Source organism: Sinocyclocheilus rhinocerous, unplaced genomic scaffold (genome assembly GCF_001515625.1).
Source record: "Sinocyclocheilus rhinocerous isolate Xijiao unplaced genomic scaffold, SAMN03320098_v1.1 scaffold368, whole genome shotgun sequence".
NCBI classification, from domain to species: domain Eukaryota; kingdom Metazoa; phylum Chordata; class Actinopteri; order Cypriniformes; family Cyprinidae; genus Sinocyclocheilus; species Sinocyclocheilus rhinocerous.
In genome coordinates, this window is record NW_015664681.1 from 1,466,449 (window position 1) to 1,489,061 (window position 22,613).

The 22,613-nt window shown below is 36.5% G+C and overlaps 1 protein-coding gene across 1 annotated transcript in view; it reads right to left on the minus strand.

The window, feature by feature from the left end:
• Window positions 1-22,613, minus strand: part of LOC107730269 (ras GTPase-activating-like protein IQGAP1) — a 68,597-nt gene that overhangs the window by 31,937 nt on the left and 14,047 nt on the right. Inside the window, exon 2 of the mRNA XM_016541050.1 lies at window positions 22,144-22,246. Coding sequence (XP_016396536.1) covers window positions 22,144-22,246 — 103 coding nt within the window. The remainder of the gene's footprint in view (window positions 1-22,143; window positions 22,247-22,613) is intronic.

The window sequence follows — 22,613 nt, forward strand, 5'->3', positions numbered from 1 at the left end:
ACTGCAAGCATACTTTACAAGTGAGAGGAAACATGCAATATGGATGCAGACAAACTCATGAAGACGATCATTAGGCCTATTGCCGCTTGCTCACTTCAGACATTAGGCCTAATGTGCATTTTTCTTGTTCAAATTATAGCTGAATGGTTTGCAGTGATTAATTTAAAATCTAGATTAAATCAAGGTTTATCTAATAATTCTGTTGCACCTGGTCACGGTGATGATGAGGCGAGCACCAGTGAAGTGATCGCGGCCACGCCTCTCGTTTCTCATGCCCGCTCCGTGTGTCTGCTGGGCGGCGATCAAACGGGCAGGGCAGCGCTTTTCACGAGCGGAGATCGCTTACTAGACGAATCATGTAATTTATTTATTTATTTTTTATCTCTGTTCTTTTGTCGTAAGTTATGCTATTACTCGTCCAAGTCAAGTCTCGAGTCCTTGCTGTCAAAGTCTAAGTCGAGTCGCAAGTCATCAAATTTGGGACTCGAGTCCGAGTCGAGTCTCGAGTCAAGTGACTTGAGTCCACACCCCTGGTGTAGAATTGCATTACAAATACAGGTTAAAAAGATAAAGATGCCTTATGAGCCTGCAGGGTTTCTTCGCTGCCTTTTTTTCTCTAACCTGCTTTCCAGCTTGTCAGCCCAAGAGCCAACAGCATATATGTCATCCCACTCATCCTAGCATTCAATAGTGGCTTTGACATGCTGCTGGACATTAAAAATGGTAAAGGAAATTTGTGGTGTCCATCTTTGCCTTTACCAATGCATTTATGTCATCCCACTCGTCCAAGCATTCACTGCAGCCTACGCTGTTACAGGAGATCTTAGGCAGTGGGCACATCACATTTGACTGGCTCTTCAGCTTTCCAGCACAGTCGATTGTCTCCTTCCAGCCATCATCCTATGTACTCCAATCAACATCCTCATCCCAAACAGCAGCAGACTGAGATGAGGTGTCATCAGAATCTCTGCTGCCAAAGCAAAAAGACTATTTTTGCAATAGGTACCCACAGTTCTCGTCATTCCACAGTGAGCCTTGCTGGACTGTGGATTGGCCTTCCAAAGCTCCTCAGCTCTTGAACTCTTTATTCAGGAGTTGGCTTCTCCTCCTGACATGAGTTTATAATTTTTCCCACTTTTTCCTTATCGATAAAATGATAACAATAATTATCAAGATATAATTTTGCTTGATAAAATAATAAAAAGAGTTTGATAAATGTTCAATATAATGTTTATGCGCCAAAGGTGGAACTAAACAGCGCTAGTCATTTGAACCGCACCACATGGACCATTTATCCGCTCAGCTCAAAGTTCAAAAGGCAGCGCAGTGCAAGCTCACTAGAGCAGATGCGTTTACTCGCTGATCAGTCTTGGTCACACGACCACTAAACAGCGCTGTGAGATCCAGTGTGAAGTGCTTGAATTCAGCGAAAAACACAAATGACTCTGTGACAGAAGCTACTTTAAAGCCAGATGAAACAGCGCTGACAAACAGGAGAAACACTGTGTGCAACGATACAGTCAGAAGGCTTTTCAATCTACAAATCGTCATCCTTTATCATGGATTCACTGTAGTAACACCAATTGCACCATGGTATTGTGGCACAAATGTGGGATATTAAAGTAAATTTTTATATTAATAATTTAGACATGTATTAAATGTATTAAAGGAGTAATGTGATATAATTACAGTATTTTTTTAGATTAAGCTATAGTATTTGTGCATTTATACTAAATGTATTTATACTACTGTTTTTCCTACAAACAACCTAGAAACCATATACAGTAGTTACATTTTTACCATGGTATTGAGGTATATATGTCTGGTTTTAACTGTGGTGACCTAAATGCATGCTACTATGGAAGACCAAAAAAGTTAATTTTAATAAAACTCAAACAGTCAGAATAATTACATTTCAACATATAAAAATGAAGTTGTTGCAATTTTACAGATGTTACTGGTTTTGATAATGAACATAAATTTACATCTACATCCTAACTAAAGCTACTACTACGGTCAACTCAAGCTACTGTCTAATGTGCATTTCTAAAAGGGAAAAAAATTATAATATTAATATTGCAGCCTGCACTGCAAACTGTGATGAAGATACATGTCATCAAAGTCAGGCAACACAAACCTGTTTCATGATTTGAAACAATATCACTCATTAGAACAAGAAGAAACGAAGGAATTAATTTTTATATTAGGATATTTATTTTGTTAAGGAAAAATGGCTGGAAAAGTGTAAAGAATTCAAAAGTTTTTGTCATGTTCTGACCATAAAGAGTAGTTTAAAACCACAAGTAATGGCCTGGTTTCTACAACTTTCACTTAGGAGTAAACATCAGCCTTTAAACTTGAAAGAAATAATTTTAAATCTGTGATAATTATCGAACTCAACCGATATGAAAAATGTTTGTCGTCAGTAGGCACACGAGATGGAGGACTGCAAAGCACTATCCATTTATTCCATATTTAAAATTTCATTTTATGTCACCACTGCAAAATGCACAATACATAATCCAAAATGTGGTGGAAATTACATTGTAGCAGGGCCATAACATTGAGGGGCACAAGTCTCGCCTATTAGATAGGAATGGCCAAAATACTGGTCTGCCTCAGAGATCTAACAGCACTCATCAATGTCAAAATCATTGAGAGGGCCAAACAAATCAAAGACAAGGTTACGGCCTTGGATAACAACACCAACACCTCTACCTGATCTGTGAGTGCCCACACAGGACACATACTGATAGCAGCAGCCTAACAACCTTCTCTCTGCCTCTCTTTTTCACTCTGCAATGGCTCTTTGTGACGGACATGCCTGCACTCGCGCACACACACACACACACACACACACACAGAGGAGACACACCCAAGTCAATGATATTCACGGGCCCTAGGAACGACACAAAATAAAATCTGAATTCCATAATTACCATATATGAAACTATTCATGGATTACATCATACAATCTGGAGACATTTCAAACTTAAGCCAAAAATAACTGAGACCGTAGCTGAGAATGTGTAACAGCATCTATTACAAAGGACTTCCTTTCAGTGTGACACAGGAAGACTGAAGCCGCACAGTTCACAGGTCATTCCAATAAGAGTTGAGAGTGACCTCACTGTCTCCCAAGGAAGACACACAAGGGCTTTCCGCTTCTGTTTTGAAACACTCCAAGAAAAATATTTCATATCGTGAGAACATTAAATCACACAGCCCTCGTGTTATAGCCTATTTTACTCAACCTTTTTGAATAAGTTTAAAGCAGGGCTGGATGACACATTGAATATCAATAATTTTGCTGATGATATAAAATGACAGAATATTGTGAACATCATATAAAATATTGAGATATAAATCTTAGGGTGTATTCACACCAGGAAAGTCTGCTAGTTCACTTGCTTTGGTCCGGACCAAATACAATGTTGATTTTAGGCCTGTCACGATAACAACTTTTTGTTGTGCGATATATTGCCCCAGAAATAATTGTGATAAGCGATATTATTGTCATTTTAAAGACCATTTTATGCCACTGAATATACAGTATAATCATAATGTAACAGCATAATAATGCAAGAAGGCCTACACACTTCCAAATGACAACAAACTTTTAATTTTTAAGAATATTTAGATCATGGAAATTAAGCATCAAAACATTAGATACCTTAAAAAACCTGAATAAATAGTAAATAAACATTTTCTAACAAAAAGTGCAAAGTAACAAGTAGAAAAAAAGAAAAATGCAACGAAAAAAAACCTGTATGGAGATTTTTCCATCTACAGATTTTTTCCAGACCTTCTTTTCTCTGTAAATTAAGGGTGAATCAGAATCAGAATCAGAATGAGCTTTATTGCCAGGTATGTTTACACATACGAGGAATTTGTTTTCGTGACAGAAGCTTCCACAGTGTAACAGAATGACAGTGACAGAACAAAAAACACAGATAATAATGTAAATTTTTCTAAAAAGAAAACAAAATTATTTGTTTATTTTAAGAGATCTATCTTATTATCTCTTGTATATTCAGTATTGCTCTTTAATAAAGAAAAATTACTTCTTATCCGATTACTCGATTAATCGATGGAATAATCTGTAGAATACTCAATTACTAAAATAATCGATAGCTACAGCCCTAGATAAGGCCCTTTCAGGCAAAACAATCACAGGACAAAATACTCATTAGTAACCATCACTCATCAGTAAAAGTGTTATCAGTAAACATCATTTTGACTGGGACTCAATGTATATCAACACATTAACTGCACTTTTTCACCAGCCTCACAGCTGCAAACCACAAACAGTCACTTCCTCACTCATACAAAAAAAAACTTCAAAGGCAAACTCCTAGACAGTTACTCCACCAATCACATCACAGCACTGCGTGAGAGGGCGGAGCCTTTAGATGGGAGTCCATACAACCACTGCTCCAGCATTTACAGTTACAGCCAGTTACAATTACGCTAATAAAGTTTACATTTCCCCTGCAGAATCTGTAAGATGTTCAGCCTACAAAAAATTTTTGCAAGTGAACCAGAAATTGTAAACAAAACCACATGTGTGCTGCTAAGTTCATCCATTCATTGGTTCATCCAATGAACCAGAGTTCATTCTATAGCTATATCGCCTAGCCCTGATTTGAATTACTATGAAACACTACTGTGACTTTAAGAATGAAAATCATCCTCTCCATTACAAAAAGAACATATTTAGATCTATGAAGTCAGAAAATTGACCTTGCACATGGCACATAATCAGTGTTAAGATACTTGGTCCACAGTGCGGTAATGAGGAAGGAAGAAGAACAGCTACTGTTATACAGCAGATTGACTAACAGTTTGAGAGGCAGATTTCAGCACAGATGGTTTTGTGATTCTGGGACAGTGGATAGGACAGTTAAAAACTATACTGGACCAGACACATCTGTAACCCATCAGTGAGCCCCGTTACACTTGAAGAAGAGGGCATTATATAGGAGTCTTAAAGTCACAGCAACAAAAAACAACATATTTAATTCCAAGAAAGAGAAAGAAATGTAAAAAAAAAAAAAAAAAAACTTAACCTTGATGAACATAAGTGAGAAAATGAAAAAGAAGTATAATAAGAAACGATTCCTCGAATACCTCGAGCAACTCGAATACAAAAAATCAGAGGCAAATTATTGTCCTCGAGGCTTCGTTTAGTCCATTTACTGTAACTACACACGGAACACCGTGTTTCCTCACGGACCATTATTACTGACGCACCGATTATTATTACCGATAAACGCTGAACCATAGACTGCAAAAAAAAGCACTGGACATATTTAAGATCATAAATCAATATGGTGTCTAGTTATGATGTCCCTACGTTTGCTATGTTTTGTGAAAGACTAAGCGCCATTGTGTATAAAAATACCACAGAAAGAAAGTTAGTCAATATTACACAAAGAGTGCCAGGTTTCACCTCTAAAATCAGCATGATTACAAACGTGATTTTATTCAACAGTTCAATAAACAAGAAGGTAATATTATGAGACTTACGTTTTAGACCCTATATTGCCTGTTTTTGCTTTATTTTGCCAAAAAAAATTTAATAAATCCAAACAGCCACAGCGCTGTTTTGCGTCTCTGAGCAACATGACGGTGATTCGTTCCTGAATGAATCACCCGTTTAAATGATTCGGTTCAATTGCAATGACTCACTTCTTAATAGTGACTTGCTGCCACCTACTGGCGGTTTTAATTTGACATTTAAAGTATCTTTATTTGCAGGTTAAATGCATTCATGTCCCTCTGTGTGGGAAATTCATCCCATGCAGCTCCTGTGTTTCCTCTGCATTGCAATGATGAATTTTGATACTGATATCATTTGGTAACAGCCCAAATGTCTTTTATTCTAATTGACTGATTAAATGTAAGAATTTGACTCAAAAGATAATGCACACTTATAGAAAAATGGCTTTATAAAGGTAAAATGCCCATAAAAGGTAAAAACACTGTTAACCTTTTTTAAAGTAATGTGAAATTGATTTGTTTTTTATTTAATTTCTTATTTAATTTATTTTATTGATATATTTGTATTTGCATTTTGAATGTAATTTGGCAATTAAATGCATTAAATGGGTTTAGTTTTCACGGTTATTAATGTATGCAATTTCAGCAATAAAATCTGTTGTTTATTTTAAGAGATCTATCTTATTATCTCTTGTATATTCAGTATTGCTCTTTAATAAAGAAAAATTACTTCTTATCCGATTACTCGATTAATCGATGGAATAATCTGTAGAATACTCAATTACTAAAATAATCGATAGCTACAGCCCTAGATAAGGCCCTTTCAGGCAAAACAATCACAGGACAAAATACTCATTAGTAACCATCACTCATCAGTAAAAGTGTTATCAGTAAACATCATTTTGACTGGGACTCAATGTATATCAACACATTAACTGCACTTTTTCACCAGCCTCACAGCTGCAAACCACAAACAGTCACTTCCTCACTCATACAAAAAAAAACTTCAAAGGCAAACTCCTAGACAGTTACTCCACCAATCACATCACAGCACTGCGTGAGAGGGCGGAGCCTTTAGATGGGAGTCCATACAACCACTGCTCCAGCATTTACAGTTACAGCCAGTTACAATTACGCTAATAAAGTTTACATTTCCCCTGCAGAATCTGTAAGATGTTCAGCCTACAAAAAAAGACATAAATAAAAAAGCAGTTTTAGCATTACTCTGAAAAATCTGCACAACAAAAATCTAAGAATATTTAATAACAACAAAAGTCGTTACAAATTATCCGGTTTAAAAATCCCCTTAGATCTTTGCATCTGATCAAAACTACTTGCAATTTAAAAGTTTTTAAAAGATTTCAGTTAGATCAAGCAAGAATTTCTCTTTTAAAAGTCATGTAAATGCTTTAGCTCATTTAAAATCATACCCGTCTTATTTTGCAAGACAAACAGACCAAGAAAATGTGACTGTAGCACGGCTTTATCCAGCAAGTACACATTAACTGGTAACAATTGACTCGCAACAAGTGACCACGATGTCCATTTAATCCTCCAAATATTCGATTACGCATTGCGTCACATATACTTGGACAGACCGATGAAGACTGTAGATCGACTACGGAAAAGCAGCGGTTCTCAAATCTGTTATTAATGAATATGATCTAAATGTTAATCTCACTAAAAACAGACTATACCATGAAACAACCAGCTGTACATGTTTATTCTTGCATCTGCACCAGTTCAGATGGGCAAAGCACAGGCAAATCAGTGGTGGAGCTTATCTGACCACATTGAAATATCTGACTATGCTGAGAAAGGCACAGGCACACCTACTTTCACCCACCCTTTCTCAGCAGTCTTTCACTGTGACAGCAAAAACTAAAAGAACCACATTTCACCTCATGTAACCATTAAAAACATATCAAAAAAAGATTGGATTATGGGAGAAAGATAAAGACAGGAAAAGCCCCGGCATAAAGAAAGAGAGCGTTTCACAGCATGCAGTAGCCAAGTGCTCCATTACATGCTCAGCTGCAGCGGAGGAATGACAGGATGACCTCCATGATCAGGTGCCACAGACACTAACAGACTGAGCCGATTCACCTCTCAACAGGAAGCCGCTGTCTGAAACTCACTCACCCAGAAACACCCCCATGAACCGCTTCATGTTTGCAAAGTCTTCATCTGGGTCTTTTTCAAGTGTAGAGTTTTAACTGTTGACACATCACACATACATCACATCCACACCGTTGCTTCAAGATATTAAGCAAGTTTTTCAAGTTATTAAAAATTTGCCTTTCTCAGATAGCATATAATTTTAAATGGACATTTCATACACAGCCATCTTGGTGAGTATTCACATAAACAGTAGAGATAGAGATCGGATGTGTATTAATATATTGACTCTGTGCATCAGGTCTTAAAGTGACAACAGCCTAATAAACCTGCTGAGGTCCGGGTCCCTAATGTTAATCAAATAGCAAAAGACAGCGAAAATTACTCACTGTTTTTAACTAAATAACTTCAGTAGCTTAAATAAAAATCAGCATATAATTGAATTCATATAGCTATGCAGTTTTATTTTACATTTGATTCAGTTTCGTACTTGAATGCTACTGTTCAACAGGCATAAAAATATTTCATATATTGTATTTGTCCTGTTGTTTGATCTTTGATCTTATTTTATGAACAAATGCAAAACAACAAATGAATGTGAAATAATCGAAAAATTACTCATATTGTCACACAAAATTTGTCATATTTGGACACCAGAAAGTTTCGAAACAGTGTATTTAAAATCCAACCAAACATCTTATTGCTAAATATCCTGCTTGAAAAGTGGGTTTGTGCTATATTTCTTAAAATATCAAATAGGGATGTAACAATGTACCCCGACCCAGTTGAATATCAATGCAAATATGTGACCATTCAAACCGGTTGAGATGTTAAACAAATCGCTATACAATTGGATGTAGGAGTTTATAAAACTAAAGTCAGACCATTCTGTTTTTGCATCAAATTTTGAAATTATAGAAACTATCTTGTAAAAATTTAGATTAAAAACTGCTCATGCTGCATGTATGCAGTATCTTCGTTTGGATCAGTATTAAAATGCAGTGGTTGCCTCTAATTTTAAATGGAAAGAGCACAGGGAAAGCCTCCGTTTGTTTATATGAAGAGATTTATCTTATTTGTTAAAAAAATGTGAGAAAATGGTATTGTGAAATCAGTATAGTGAATTGTATTGCATTGTGAATTGTTACAAACCTAATATCAAAGCAAATATTACTTATTTTAGTTACCCGATGCAATGGCATTCAATCATTTTAAGAGCTTAAGTGCCCTCATATCCTACTTTTGGGGCTGCTACAAGCATTTGGAGCAGAGGAAATGGACCTTGCAGCCAAAATCTCCAATTACCCAAACATTACAGACAAGATGAGGCATCAAAATGGGGCTGTGCTTTCAAAAAGAGCTGTCTCCCCTTCCTCATTTTAGTGTGACAATGGACTTAGTGTGTGCTTGTTTCATTGATATCACAGCTGTGACCCAGGGGTCAAGAGATCCTGTACAGTATTTATGTGTTTCAAGAGAAAAAAAAGGGCTCCCTCACTCCCACATATTCTCACAGAAAATGTCAGATAAAGCAACAACTAGCCCCAAGAAGTCCAAATTAAGCATGCGTCAAAGAAAAAAAATTAAGTAACTTCTGATTGATAACAAAAATACTGACTAAAGGCAATCATTCTTAAAGTCAAAGCAAAGTGGACACTGCCATTTTCCTGGGAAGAGCACCTGTGAAGGAATTGCTGAGGGAAAGCAGCGGGTAATGAAGGGTGGGGCGGCCAAACACAGAGGCGTGGGCTCTTTCCTGGCCAAACAAGGGAGAGGCTGTTAAATGTGTCAGTGAATGAGAGCCGTACTAAAGCAAATCACATAATGAACAATGATCTCATGTTTCTGTATAATAAGAAATATTATAGTATTTGCCTTTCCATTTTTAGACAAAACTATTAAACAAAGATAGTAAAATAAGATGGAGAATGAGAACACATGTGCATCTGCAGTTGGGTGGTTCTCAGAGCTATCAAAATGATAGAAGTCCTGTTTCCGACACTTATTGACCAACCAGTAAAACAGGAGACATATTATGCCCCTTTTTACAATATATGTTATATAAGTCTCAGGTGTCCCCAGAATGTGTCTGTGAAGTTTCAGCTCAAAATACCCCACAGATAATTTATTATATCATTTTGAAAATGCCTATTTGGAGTGGAAGCAGAACCACGCTGTATTACAGCCTGTCTCTTTAAATGCAAATAAGCTGCTGCTCCCCGCCCCCTTTTCCAGAATAGAGCTGCGCCATTACAGCTCGTACCTGCTATAAAACATATGTTTTTTTCTGATTATCATGTTTATCGCACTGAAATCATGCGTTTTAAACCGTCTTAGTTTAGACTTCTGATATACGGTTTTCTGAGTGCACACATCCGAAGCACACGGACAGAAAGCGGCTGTCACAGCATGTGAGTACTAAACTAAGTTCTCATTCACACACAAGTTTACGTTAAAAACACACATGAGTTACAAAAACAGTCGGTTATGTCTGTGAAGGTAAACAGCTGGGAAATAAATTGTATGTTTATGTTAGATCTGTGTGGCAGCAGCAATGTAAATAAATCAATAAATCCACTGCTCTCTTGTCTCCTCTGAGGCTGGGACTGTAAACAGTGTTCTGTGCTTGTCTGTGCAGCCAAAAGCAGAACAGTTTGCATGTTTTGCACAAACTTTCGCCATGGCATTAGAACTAGTACACCGTTGTCGCTTGCTAAATCAAAATGATGGCGTCGTGGGTGGAAACTTACAGATTAAGTGGCGGTAATATTATAATGAGTTCCCTTTGCAACGTCACTAGGGGAGCGAAATCAGACGCGCTCATTTTTCCAGACGCTTGCAGAAAAAGGCTTACCAAAACAAAGTTACTGGGTTAATCTTTTTCATGTTTCCTTCATTGGTAGATGCACCGGGGACCTGATTATAGCACTTAAAACCTGGAAAAGTCAAATTTTCATGATATGTCACCTTTAATGTCCATAATTAAAATATAGGCCAACAATATCACCTTGGCGAAATATATGCCGAATCACTACTGATGCAGTATTTAGCAGTGCTGCCACTGCAGCCATATGTTGCATACAATATACAGCCGAGTCTGTACACTTGTACAGGAATATTCTGGGTAACATCCACTGATAACATCTGTGACATGCAGGTTATACTCACAGAATGATTCTGCCACATCCTTCAGTTTGAAACAAACAAGAAATGTGTTTACAGTGATGCACTTGCAATGGAAGTCTACGGGGTGAACATACTTTCAGGAACAAGACTTCAGGTTGAGCCAAGGAAACAAGCTGCATGATGCATGACGATAAAACATGCTAGACACCTAAAATGGCTTTACACTTCTGCAGACAAAAATTGAGATTTCATTGAGAATCATTATGGTATCAGATAAGGACTCCTGAATTTAAACTGAATTTGAGGTGCCTAAACATAAACATTTTTTAACTAAGAAACAAGTCCAAATCATTTTCAGGGGTAAATCAATAGCCTACCACAGATGCAGTCCATAGAGTTAAAAGTAGCAATGAAAGAGAAGTAGCAACAGTTATTGAAGTACATTCAAATGCTGTCAAAAAAACAAAAAAAAACAGTGTGGGTACTTGGTTCAATTCATCGGTTATTGATTGGATTTTGAGATTTTGGCATTGCACTCGAAAATAAATGCAAGTTTGCAGTTGATTGGAGAAGTACTGCATACATCACCATAGAGAAGTCACCGGAGTTATGACGTTTTGATTAAACATTACAAGGTTAAAAAAAATATACACGGATGAATCATTCACAATAAAATCTATAACATTCATTTACAACAAAGATAGTGTGAGTTTTTCATGCAGACACAGTTGTATTGTGTTTTAATGCAAATTTAAAAGGATGTAAGGAAGCGGCAGTGTATTGCACAGTTCCCCACATCCCCTGTATTGTTATATTACAGCTCTATTCCCTACAGATGGCCACACACACACACACACACACACACACACACACACACACACACACACACACACACACACACACACACACACACACACACACACACACACAGAGAGAGAGAGAGAGGAGGGGTTTCTTCACTTGAGAGCATATTTAAGACCACCTGTTGCTCAACAGGAAATTGCATGAAGTGTTTTTTTGTAAAAAGAGAAACAGGTCACTGTTTTTGTGTGGCAATTTAATAAAACATTTGGACAGACTAGCAAACTGTCATTAAAACTGACCTTTCTCAGTCTGCCTCAATTTTACCACTCATGAAAATGTAAAAAATAAATAGCGGAAAATAGTATTCAGGTCTCAGGATTTTGTGGTGGAAAGCAGCATTTCAGCTGGAAACTGGAGCCTAAATGGCATCAAACTGACAGTTATGTGCAGGAATAAAGTGACCCAACCTTACTCATTTTCAATGAAAAATTACAATTTCCAGTGACATGAACAACAGCACCTGTGGTGGAGTGAAGTGATGTGGGCGTGTCCATAAATGCATTGACAAGTATAACTTTATGCAAATGAGCAGCGACATGAAGCGGCCAATAGAATGACATTGAGAAGTTACTGTTACTGTGAGCAAGTTGCCCACATAGTGATGTAATAAAAAATGACGTGGAAAACCCTGTCAGCATTACAAATGAGTGCATTTATAATCGTTATTTATCATGAAAAGATGAGCAGCAGCAAATTATATCCAAATACTGTCCCCTACATTGTAAAAAATAATTTTCATGATTTGAAGAACTTTTTTCTTTGTGAAATCAACTTATAATTATTCTAACTATAATTAAAATCATTATAATTAATTAATAATTAATGTTGTAATACTTTAGGATTCTGTTGATTAAACCAATCGCTTTCTTTATGACTCGCATTTTCAATGAACTCTAAGGCAACCATGTTACTTTAAGTTAAACAAACAATATGTTTTACAGTGTATATTCATTTTAGCAGTAGAAAATTCCTGATTCCTTGTCAAAACAATTTTTGATAGGATTTTTAAAAGCTTTGGCCAGTTAGGCAACCCACCAATAATATGCAGATGCAGGAACACCTACTATTGACCAACAGTACATTGACCTGGTGACCTACAGCAATAAAACTGCTATCAGTCTGACAGAGGCATAAATTAACACAATGCTTTTCAAAACAAAGTGTTCCATTTTGGAACAAATCATCAATTTAAGTGTATAAGATGCTGTAATGGCCATAAAAGAATCTAAATATTAATATATCTGATCTAAATATTTTTCTTGAGGAAAAGAGCATGAAATGAACCACTTTGTATTAACATGATACTAGCACAAGAAAATAACCGAGGAATCTGACATAGGCTACACCTTCAGAAAGTTATGAGAGGGGTGGGGCAGTTCTGAAGGGCTGAACCAAATATTCACACATCCCAGCGTGAATGCCAGTAATAGCAGCGGTGAACCATACTGCCTCATGGACAACTGTGCTGACACATATACACCATTGGTTATCTTCTCACAACCCTCTCTCATGCTTCTCTTTCCCTGTATCCTCAGCATCGATCTCTTCTCCATATTTACAGAACAGAAACCTACAATTAACAGCAGTCGAAATGAGAGGTTTGCATAACACTTCGAAAAACTACAGCAAGCTGCCTGTTGACCTCGTGACACAGAGATTTCATACAGAGAACATGCTTTACACTTCAATGTTGACCTGTAGGTCAATGGCAAATAAGAGCCTCAACAATAAAGTAAAAATCTTTTAAAAAATTAGTTTAAAACATGGCAAGTTCTTAGATACATACTCCAAAAGTACTCTTTAAAGAAAAGGTACTCTTTTTTTTCCCCCTTTTAAAAAAAAATGTAAATGTTATGTGGTGCAACCATCATGTAGTGGTCGACCGATATATCGCCAAGGCCGATATATCGGCCGATATTTGGCATTTTTTTTAAATATCGGCATCGGCCGATAAGTTTTCCTGTTTGGCCGATGCGTTCTAGGCAGGACTTTTATTTTGACGTCGCTGAGAACGGCAGCGCCTGAGCACACAGTGCTCACATTCTCCCTCTGGTTCGCTGTTGTTGTTCAGTTCTGTCTAATATGGATTATCTAATACGTCTGTCTAATAATCAGATAGAACAGTTAAACAAAGGAATTAAAATGTATACAAAAAGTATTATAACGATTGCTTTTATATTATTAGTAATAGAAAGGCAAACATTATAATACTTTCTTGTTTGCCGTCAGCATTCAGCAAATACGCATTTATATCATTTAAACAAATCTTGTCTAATGAACATCTAATTTCAAAAACCTTGCAAACTTAGTCGGATCCAGTTGTGAGATCTTGTGAAGTATGCATTTGTATCCTGCATGATCGCGTGCTCTCTGCGTGACGGTCGATCCGTGCGAATTGAATGCGGACAGGAGGAGAGTTCAGCTTCACTGGAGACGCGCGATCGACAAACTTTAAACTCGTGATTTACAATTATGCTGCGCTTTATGCATTTGCCCACTGTCATATTCATGTCATTTTCACTGTGTGGTGTATGTAAAATGAGTGTTACCTTGGCTTTATTTGAAAAAAATATGATTAATGCACACAAACTTCCCAGAATACTGAGTGCCCTGTTGGTTACAGTGTTTACTTCTTTTTAAATTATATTTTTATTAAATATTTATTTATTTGTGAAAAATACTTTGTCATCTAAAGTATAAGTATGTTTATTTAACACATTTATTTTTTAATCAATTTTCAAATTATTTAAAATTTCTTAAATATTAATTTAAAAAATTGTATCGGCTTTATATCGGCCACCGGCCACCCTGCTTTCCAAGATATCGGCATCGGCTGTCAAAAAACCAATATCGGTCGACCACTACCATCATGTATAAAGTAATATTTTCCTTATTGCCTCAACACATTTGAGTGTAGAATTTTAAGTTTAAAAACCAAGTTAAAAATGTTTTTTACACATATAATAATACTAGTGCCGATATTTGGCATTTTTCAAATATCAGCATCGGCCAATAAGTTTTTCTGTTTGGCCGATGCGTTAGAGGTGGACGCGCTGGACTTTTATTTTGACGGCGCTGAGAACAGCAGCACCTGAGCAAACAACACTCACATTCTCCCTCTTGTTCGCTGTCGTCGTTAACAGTTCTGTCTAATACGGATTATCTAATACGTCTGTCTAATAATCAGATAGAACTGTTAAACAAAGGAATTAAAAATTTATACAAAAAAGTATAATAACGATTGCTTTTATATTATTAGTAATAGAAAGGCAAACATTGTCAATTTTGTATATTTGTATATTATTCTTTTTATTACCCATATGAATGAGTGTTACCTTGGCTTTATTTGAAAAAAATGTGATTCCCAATGCCCAAAGTTAATAAATTTTCAAATGATTTCAAATTTCTTAAATATTAATTAAAATAAATAAAATTATATCGGCTTTATATCGGCCATCGGCCACCCTGCTTTCCAAGATATCGGCATCAGCAGCGGCTGTCAAAAAACCAATATCGGTCGACCACTAAATAATACATTAAAGGGGTCATATGATGCGATTTAAATTTTTCCTTTCTCTTTGGAGTGTTACAAGCTCTTGGTGCATAAAGAAGATCTGTAAAGTTGCAAAGACTAAAGTCTCAAATCCAAAGAGATATTCTTTATAAAAGTTAAGAGTCAACCACGCCTACCTAAAACGGCTCGTTCTAACACGTGAAGCGGAGTCCAGCCCGGGGTCGCCACATGTGGTTGCCGCAAGCCCGCACGCCGCTCCTTCGTCAAATCCGCCGGCCACGCCGTTCTCAAGCCCGCCGGGCTCCGCTCACTCTAGCCGCCGTGTGTGATGCAATGGAGGACCGTTTCCTGAACCTGCAGAGTAGCCTACAATGCGTCTCTGCTCAAAGACCGTTTCTTTAAAGTGAGTTTTGGGCAGTGTAGAGTAGCGCTTGTTGTTTGTCATTTCTCCGATCACAAATGCAGACATGGTTTTATGTTTACGCGGCACGATACGCAATGCAACGTGTAAAAAGACAGTATAAGTCATTATAATCCATAATTATGTCCCCACTGGATGCAACAAATGCCTCGTTTGTAATGGGTTTTAATGTTTATGTCTCGTCGCTCCGGCCGGACACGACATCAACAGTATGTGAGGGGCGTAACATTTCCGTCTCACGCTTGAGGTATTCGGCCAATCACAACGCACTGGATAGCTGGCCAATCAGAGCACACCTCACTTTTCAGACCGATGAGCTTTGTAAAAATCGACGCATTTCAGAAAGGCGGGGCATAGAGGAGAAACAATAATGTACAGTATGTGGAAAATATTGTGTTTTTTTTACTTTAAACCGCATAAACACATTTCATTACACCAAATACACAAAATAATGTTCTTTTTAGCAGCATCATATCTACCCAAAAAATTATGGTAAAGGGGCCATGTGTTTGTGGGACCACACAATTTGGCAAAAATGCTGATATATAATCACAGTGACTACATTGTTATAAAACATTAAAAATAAGAAAAAATTGGTATTTAAAGAAAAATAATATGCAACTGTACAATTATAATACTAATATTCTAATATTAATTTTCGAATTTTAACTAATTTTCAAACATTTATGTATTAATTTCATTAAATCACATCCTTTGCCATACTGGGAATTCAATTTTATTTTTATGAATCATGCAACCCTAACCCACAAAGCCATCTTTGTTTTCTGTCACTCAAGGTTATTTACAGTAGATTCACATCAGATCACCTAAGTATGTTTCTCTTGGAAGACCATGCAGGAGACATTGGATTGGGCATGACTTTGAATAGATAGCATACCAGAGACATGTTAGACAACATTCCCCAAGAACATTTCACTAGACAAAATTGTAAAATGAACAAACAAAACAAAAAGCATCTGAACTGCTAGGTAACCAAAAATGACTGACTCCCAAGGGTAATCCATTACTAGCTCTACCTGCACAGCTGTGACCTTGTGTCCGGACCTTCATGCATCTTCTTGACCTTATTTAAACCCAATTTTACAGCAGTTCCCCTTCTGCTGTGCTCACAATATTCTAATTACATTATGAGATCATATACACTTTTAAAAAACATTGCTATTTACATGTATTAGGCTAATAGTTCAACTTAGAAACATACTGCCCTGAAGAACCATTCTATGCTTAAGTTTAGGGTTAGAGTTTTTGATTATTACTTGGGTTTATGTATAAACATGGCACAAACAGTCACAAAAACATTACATTTAGTCATTTAGCAGACGCTTTTATCCAAAGCGACTTACAAATGAGGACAATGGAAGCAATCAAAATCAACAAAAGGGCAATGATATACAAGTGCTATAACAAGTCTCAGTTAGCTTAATGCAGTACACGTAGCAAGTTTTTTTTTTAAATTATATAATAAATAAAAAGAAAACAGATAGAATAGAAAGATAGAATAAAAGAGCAAGCTAGTGTTTGATACATTAGTTACATTAATGCTATCCCATTTTATATTACATTTTCATTCTATTATTTTAAAGGGCTTACATACTGACCATTCACAATATCTAGGCTACTTTTGGTCTTCGTAAACAAAATTGCTTTTACTTAAACAAATGGAAGAGACACACTGTGACAAATGTTTATTTCTACACAGACAGATGCTGCCACATCTCACAACCTCATCATCTGTGAAGAATGAAAGATAATAGAGGATTATGAAGATATTTCACTGGAACTTGCTCTTGGGGTTTTATGTTTATTATTGGTTTTTTTTGTTAAAAAAGTCCCTAATTGGCACAACTTGCTGTCAGCTTTATTAATGTAATAGAGGCTAGAGGGTGTTAACGGACCCAGACAAATAAAAAGGTTAAAAAATTAAAATGTTTAAATATGAAAACTAATAATAACTATTATTTAGTTTTTTTTTTTTAAGTTATAGCACTTTCAAAGCATGGTTCTCTATGGAACCTTATGAAAAGGTTCTGCTGTTGTTACAAGCAGAAGAACCCTAATCTGGTTTAGATTATCATTTTTCATAAGAGTGTAAAATAAGAAATGGCACAGTTGAAAGATAGAAATAGAGAGTACAAAATACTGTAGGTGCAGAATTTGCATTGCACAGCTCAGAGACACACTTGAGCACATCATCACACAGAGCAGGCCTTCAGGCTTTATAGCAGACAGTGATATGGAAATAAACCAACGATAAAAGCCATTTTGGAAATATCTGCACTTTGGTATTCTAACAACTAACACAAATTCACAAGCATTTGCTTTCAGACACAGCATATAAACCTGTGAAATTCCCATCATACCACAGACTGTTGCACGTCATGATCACTGCAAACTCCAAGCATTCCAGCATTTCTGAATCAAGCCCGAAGGCAAATACTGTCAACTCAACAAGGCCTGAGAAGAAAACTTTATCTCGTCCTCCAGGCAAAAGCCTGATAAATGACGTCAAGAGTAGCAACGGTGTTGGTGTTTTAGCTGATTTATTAAAGTGCAGTCAAACTGTAGAGATGTGATATTACAGCAGGACAAATGAGGACACCTAAAACGTTAATATAAGACTAGGACTATTCTGAACTTATCTGCCCACTATGAATACAGTGGAGTTTCTTTTTCTCCCACTATGTCACGCACTCATTCCCACAAACACGCAGACACCGGAACCAGTCTCTATGACAACCATGTTGCCACAGCTACAGAGTGAGATACTGAAATCAACAGGGACTGACTCACTTCCTCTTGCACCACTGATGTGTCTGTGTGTGTATGTAATGAGTGCACTGACAGGCCATAGCCTCCATAACCTCCAAAAGATCCAAAAATATAAATACAGCAGAGAAGAGACTTCTACACTTAGTATCAAACTTTGCTGTGTCCTCACACCACACATCTTTTGTGGTTCTTCAAAATGTGTGACTTGTTAATGAGAGGTGTGTTATTACTTTTCTAAGTCAACCAAACTGGACCAAGAAATGATCTAGAATGCCCTTGGAACCACAGCAGCAACATGCTTCAAATTAGGGATGCGCCGATCCGATATTCATATCGGGTATCGGCTCCAATGAATGGATTTTATAATATAAATTGCAATGTGTAACATTTTACCATATTTAGTCCAACACTTTTATTTGCTCCCCACAAAATATTGTTTTTTCACTAAATGTTTGGATTTCTAAAATGATTGTACACTGATTTTTCTAGAATAACTTTTGCTGCCGAATTATCCACTAACCTAGTTTATGAACAATTTTTGTCATAGATTATAAATATACATAGGCCTATATTTTTTCATATTTATTGTTTATTTTATTTTTCTTTATAATGAAGTAGTCTGTATCTAGTAGATTGTGAAAGAATGATTATCAGTTCCACACACAGAGACATTTATTTAAATGGGGGAAAAAAACTTCACTGGTATCGGATCGGTATCTGTATCGGCCAATACCAAACCCTAGGTATCGGAGGCGAAAAAGGCGGATCGGAGCATCCCTACTTCAAATCACTAAAACGCATTAGCAATCACAAAGAAACACCATGACAATCACCCACAACCCATTAGCTTATTTGATGCTACCAATCAAAAGTTTGTGGTCAGTAAGATTTTTTTTTTCTTTTTTAAGAAATGTGACCCTGGACCACAAAACCAGTCATAAGGGTAAATTTTTTGAAATTGAGATTTATACATTATCTGAAAGCTGAATAAATAAGCTTTCCATTGATGTATGGTTTGTTAGGATAGGACAATATTTGGCCGAGATTAGGGGTGGGAGCTATACCGGTATGAACGTGACTACCGGTATTATGTTGTTCCATGATATGGATTTTGCTATACCGTGGATACCGTTATATATTCATGAATTCAAATTTTGCATTTATATTGTTTTGTTCAATTTGGTACGCTTTGCAAATTTGAACACAAATGACGATAAAGAGTCGAGGCTGAACGTTTTTGTCCTCTGTGTGCAACGCCGTACTACACAGGCATTAGTAACAGATACAAAGCATCGTAACAGACCAAATAGAGCATAAATTGCCTACACCAGTGGTTCCCAAACTGAGGGATAGTGTACAGTCAGCAGATTATTTTGCAAAAGAAACCTCTGCAGAGTGATAAAGATTACACTGGGTAATTTTCCATCTTATCATGCCACTTGCCTGATAAGTAAATAATTGAACGCAAAATATTAATTTGACACATTTTAAGGACCTCAACATGACTCGCAGTACCCGCTTGAGTGCTCCGTTATCAGTAGTAGTAGGTAAACGTAAAGCAGATTATGAATATACTTATTATACAAATTATATAGATTATACAAATCCATGACAGTAAAGTGAAAAGTGATGCCGCGTTCTACTTCTGACGAACTCCAGCGCTCTGACACAAAGGACCATTTCAAATATTCATAAGAGAATTGTGGAAAAAATAGTTTCCTCAAAAATATTAAGCAGCACAAATGTTTTCAACATTGATAATAATGAGAAGTGTTTCTGGAGCAGCAAATCAGCATATTAGAATGATTTCTGAAGGATCATGTGACACTGAAGACTGGAGTAATGATGCTGAAAATTCAGCTTTGATCACAGGAATACAGTAGCCTATATGTTAAAACATTCAAATAGATAATTTAAATTGACAATATTTCACAATATTACAGTGTTTACTGTATTTTTAATAAACAAATGTAGCCTTGGTGAGCATAAGAGACTATTTAGCTCATATCGCCCACCCCTAGCCGAGATACAACTATTTGAAAATCTGGAATCTGAGGATGCAAAAAAATCTAAATATTGAGAAAATCGCCTTTAAAGTTGTCCAAAGAGGTTCTTAGCAATGCATATTACTAATCAAAAATTAAGTTTTAATATATTTACAGTAAAAAAAAAGTGTCTCACACGGCTCCGGGGGGTGAACAAAGGCCTCCTGTAGCGAATCGATGCGTTTTTGTAAGAAAAATATCCATATTCAAAACGTAATAATCACTTGAATCTAGCTTGCGCTCACTGTTGTAAACGGAAGCAGTTCCGGGGGAATTACGTATGAGGTCATGCATGCGCAACGCTGACCTCATACGTTATCCTCCCGGAACTGCTTCTGTATACAACTGTTGGAGCAAGCTAGATTCAAGTGATTATTACGTTTTGAATATGGATATTTTTCTTACAAAAACGCATCGATTCGCTACAGGAGGCCTTTGTTCACCCCCCGGAGCCGTGTGAGACACTTTTTTTTGTGGAAGGGTGCTTTTTATTTCACGTCTTTTGGACAGAAGGAATGCAACACCCGCTGAGTACAACGATAGAGCCTGAAAGATCAAAGACAATTTTTAATATAACTCCGACTGGATTCGTCTGAAAGAAGAAAGTCATATACACCTAGGATGCATCGGGAGTGAATAAAACACAGCCTAATTTTTATTTTTGGGTGAACTAACCCTTTAAGACTGGTTTTGTGTTCCAGGGTCACATATGTACTTTTATTCATGCACTAAACTGTTCAAAAGTGACAGTATTAACATGTATTTTACCAAAGTCTATTTCAAATAAATGCTGTTCTTTTGAATTTTCAATTCATCAAATAATCGTAAAATGTATAACAATTTTCAAAAAAAAAAAATATATATAAACAGCAGCACAACTGATTGCAACTTTGATAATAATGAGAAATGTTTCTTGAGCAGCAAATCAGCATATTAGAATGATTTCTGAAGGATCATGTGACACTGAAGACTGGAGTAATGATGCTGAAAATTCAGCTTTGCCATCACAGGAATTAATTACATCTTAAAATACAATAAAATAGAAAACAGCTATTTTAAATCGTAATATTTCAAAATATTGCTGTTCTTACTGTATTTTTTATCAAATAAATGCAGCCCTGGTGAGCATTAGAGACTTTGAAAAACAAGAAATCTTTCCGATCACAAACTTTTGAACGGTACTGTATTTTTTTTCCGCACAATTATTCTCTCATATCTCATTTTCTTTGCAATCTGAGTTAATTAAAGGAATAGTTCACCCAAAATGAAAATTCTGTCATTATTTTCTTATATACATGTTGTACCAACCTTCTGCATTACACAAAAGAAGGTATTTTTACAAATGTTTTCCAATTAAGTTTTGGACCTCCACTGTGTGGACAACAACAGCTGAAATATTTTCCAAAATATCTTCTTTTATGATCAAAAGAAAAAAGAAAGTCATACAGGTTTGGAATGACATGACGGTGAGTAAATGGTGACAGAATGTATGGGGTGAACTATCTCTTTAGGGTTTAAGCCATAGACTGAAATAAGAATTCAGAGCTTCATGGAGAGTCTGGGTTATATAGAAATTCACTGTAGTGGGTCTTGCTGGGACATGCAGTGAAGACACCCACAATCATGTGACAGGCATTCATCACAGAGACATTAAACAACCACCAACTGAAAGCTAAACTGCTATTTGAAGCGAAACACTCTGTGTTACCCGTCATGAATTAATATAAGTGCAGAGGGGCTGAAATGGAGAATTGGTCTCTTACCGTTTAGCCTCTTCCAAGTGGCACAGGTACTCATAGGCCATGTTCTGTTGACGCCGCTCATCCATCTCCTCAGCGGTGAGCCGCTCCATGCCATCCAAAACAGCTAAAATGAGAGGGGCAGATATACAAGATATGAGATTGAAACACGCTGTAGCGAATCAGCTCATGGGGAAATATGAATAATTAATCATAACTAGTTATAATTAATTATAAATATTTAGATCCGCTGTAGATATTTACTTGACCTCTCAGGGTCAACTGTCTGTCAATTCTAAGAACGTTAATTTCCTGGTTAAGGGAAATAACTTTCTTACTGTACAACTCTACACAGAGCCTGTAGCATAAATCTGCAGTTATGAGCAAACAATGACCAACGTCAAGTGTGATACAAGTAAGACTTTATTAACTACATAAACACTTAAACTAGTCCAACATACTACATAAACACTTAAACTAGTCTAACATACACA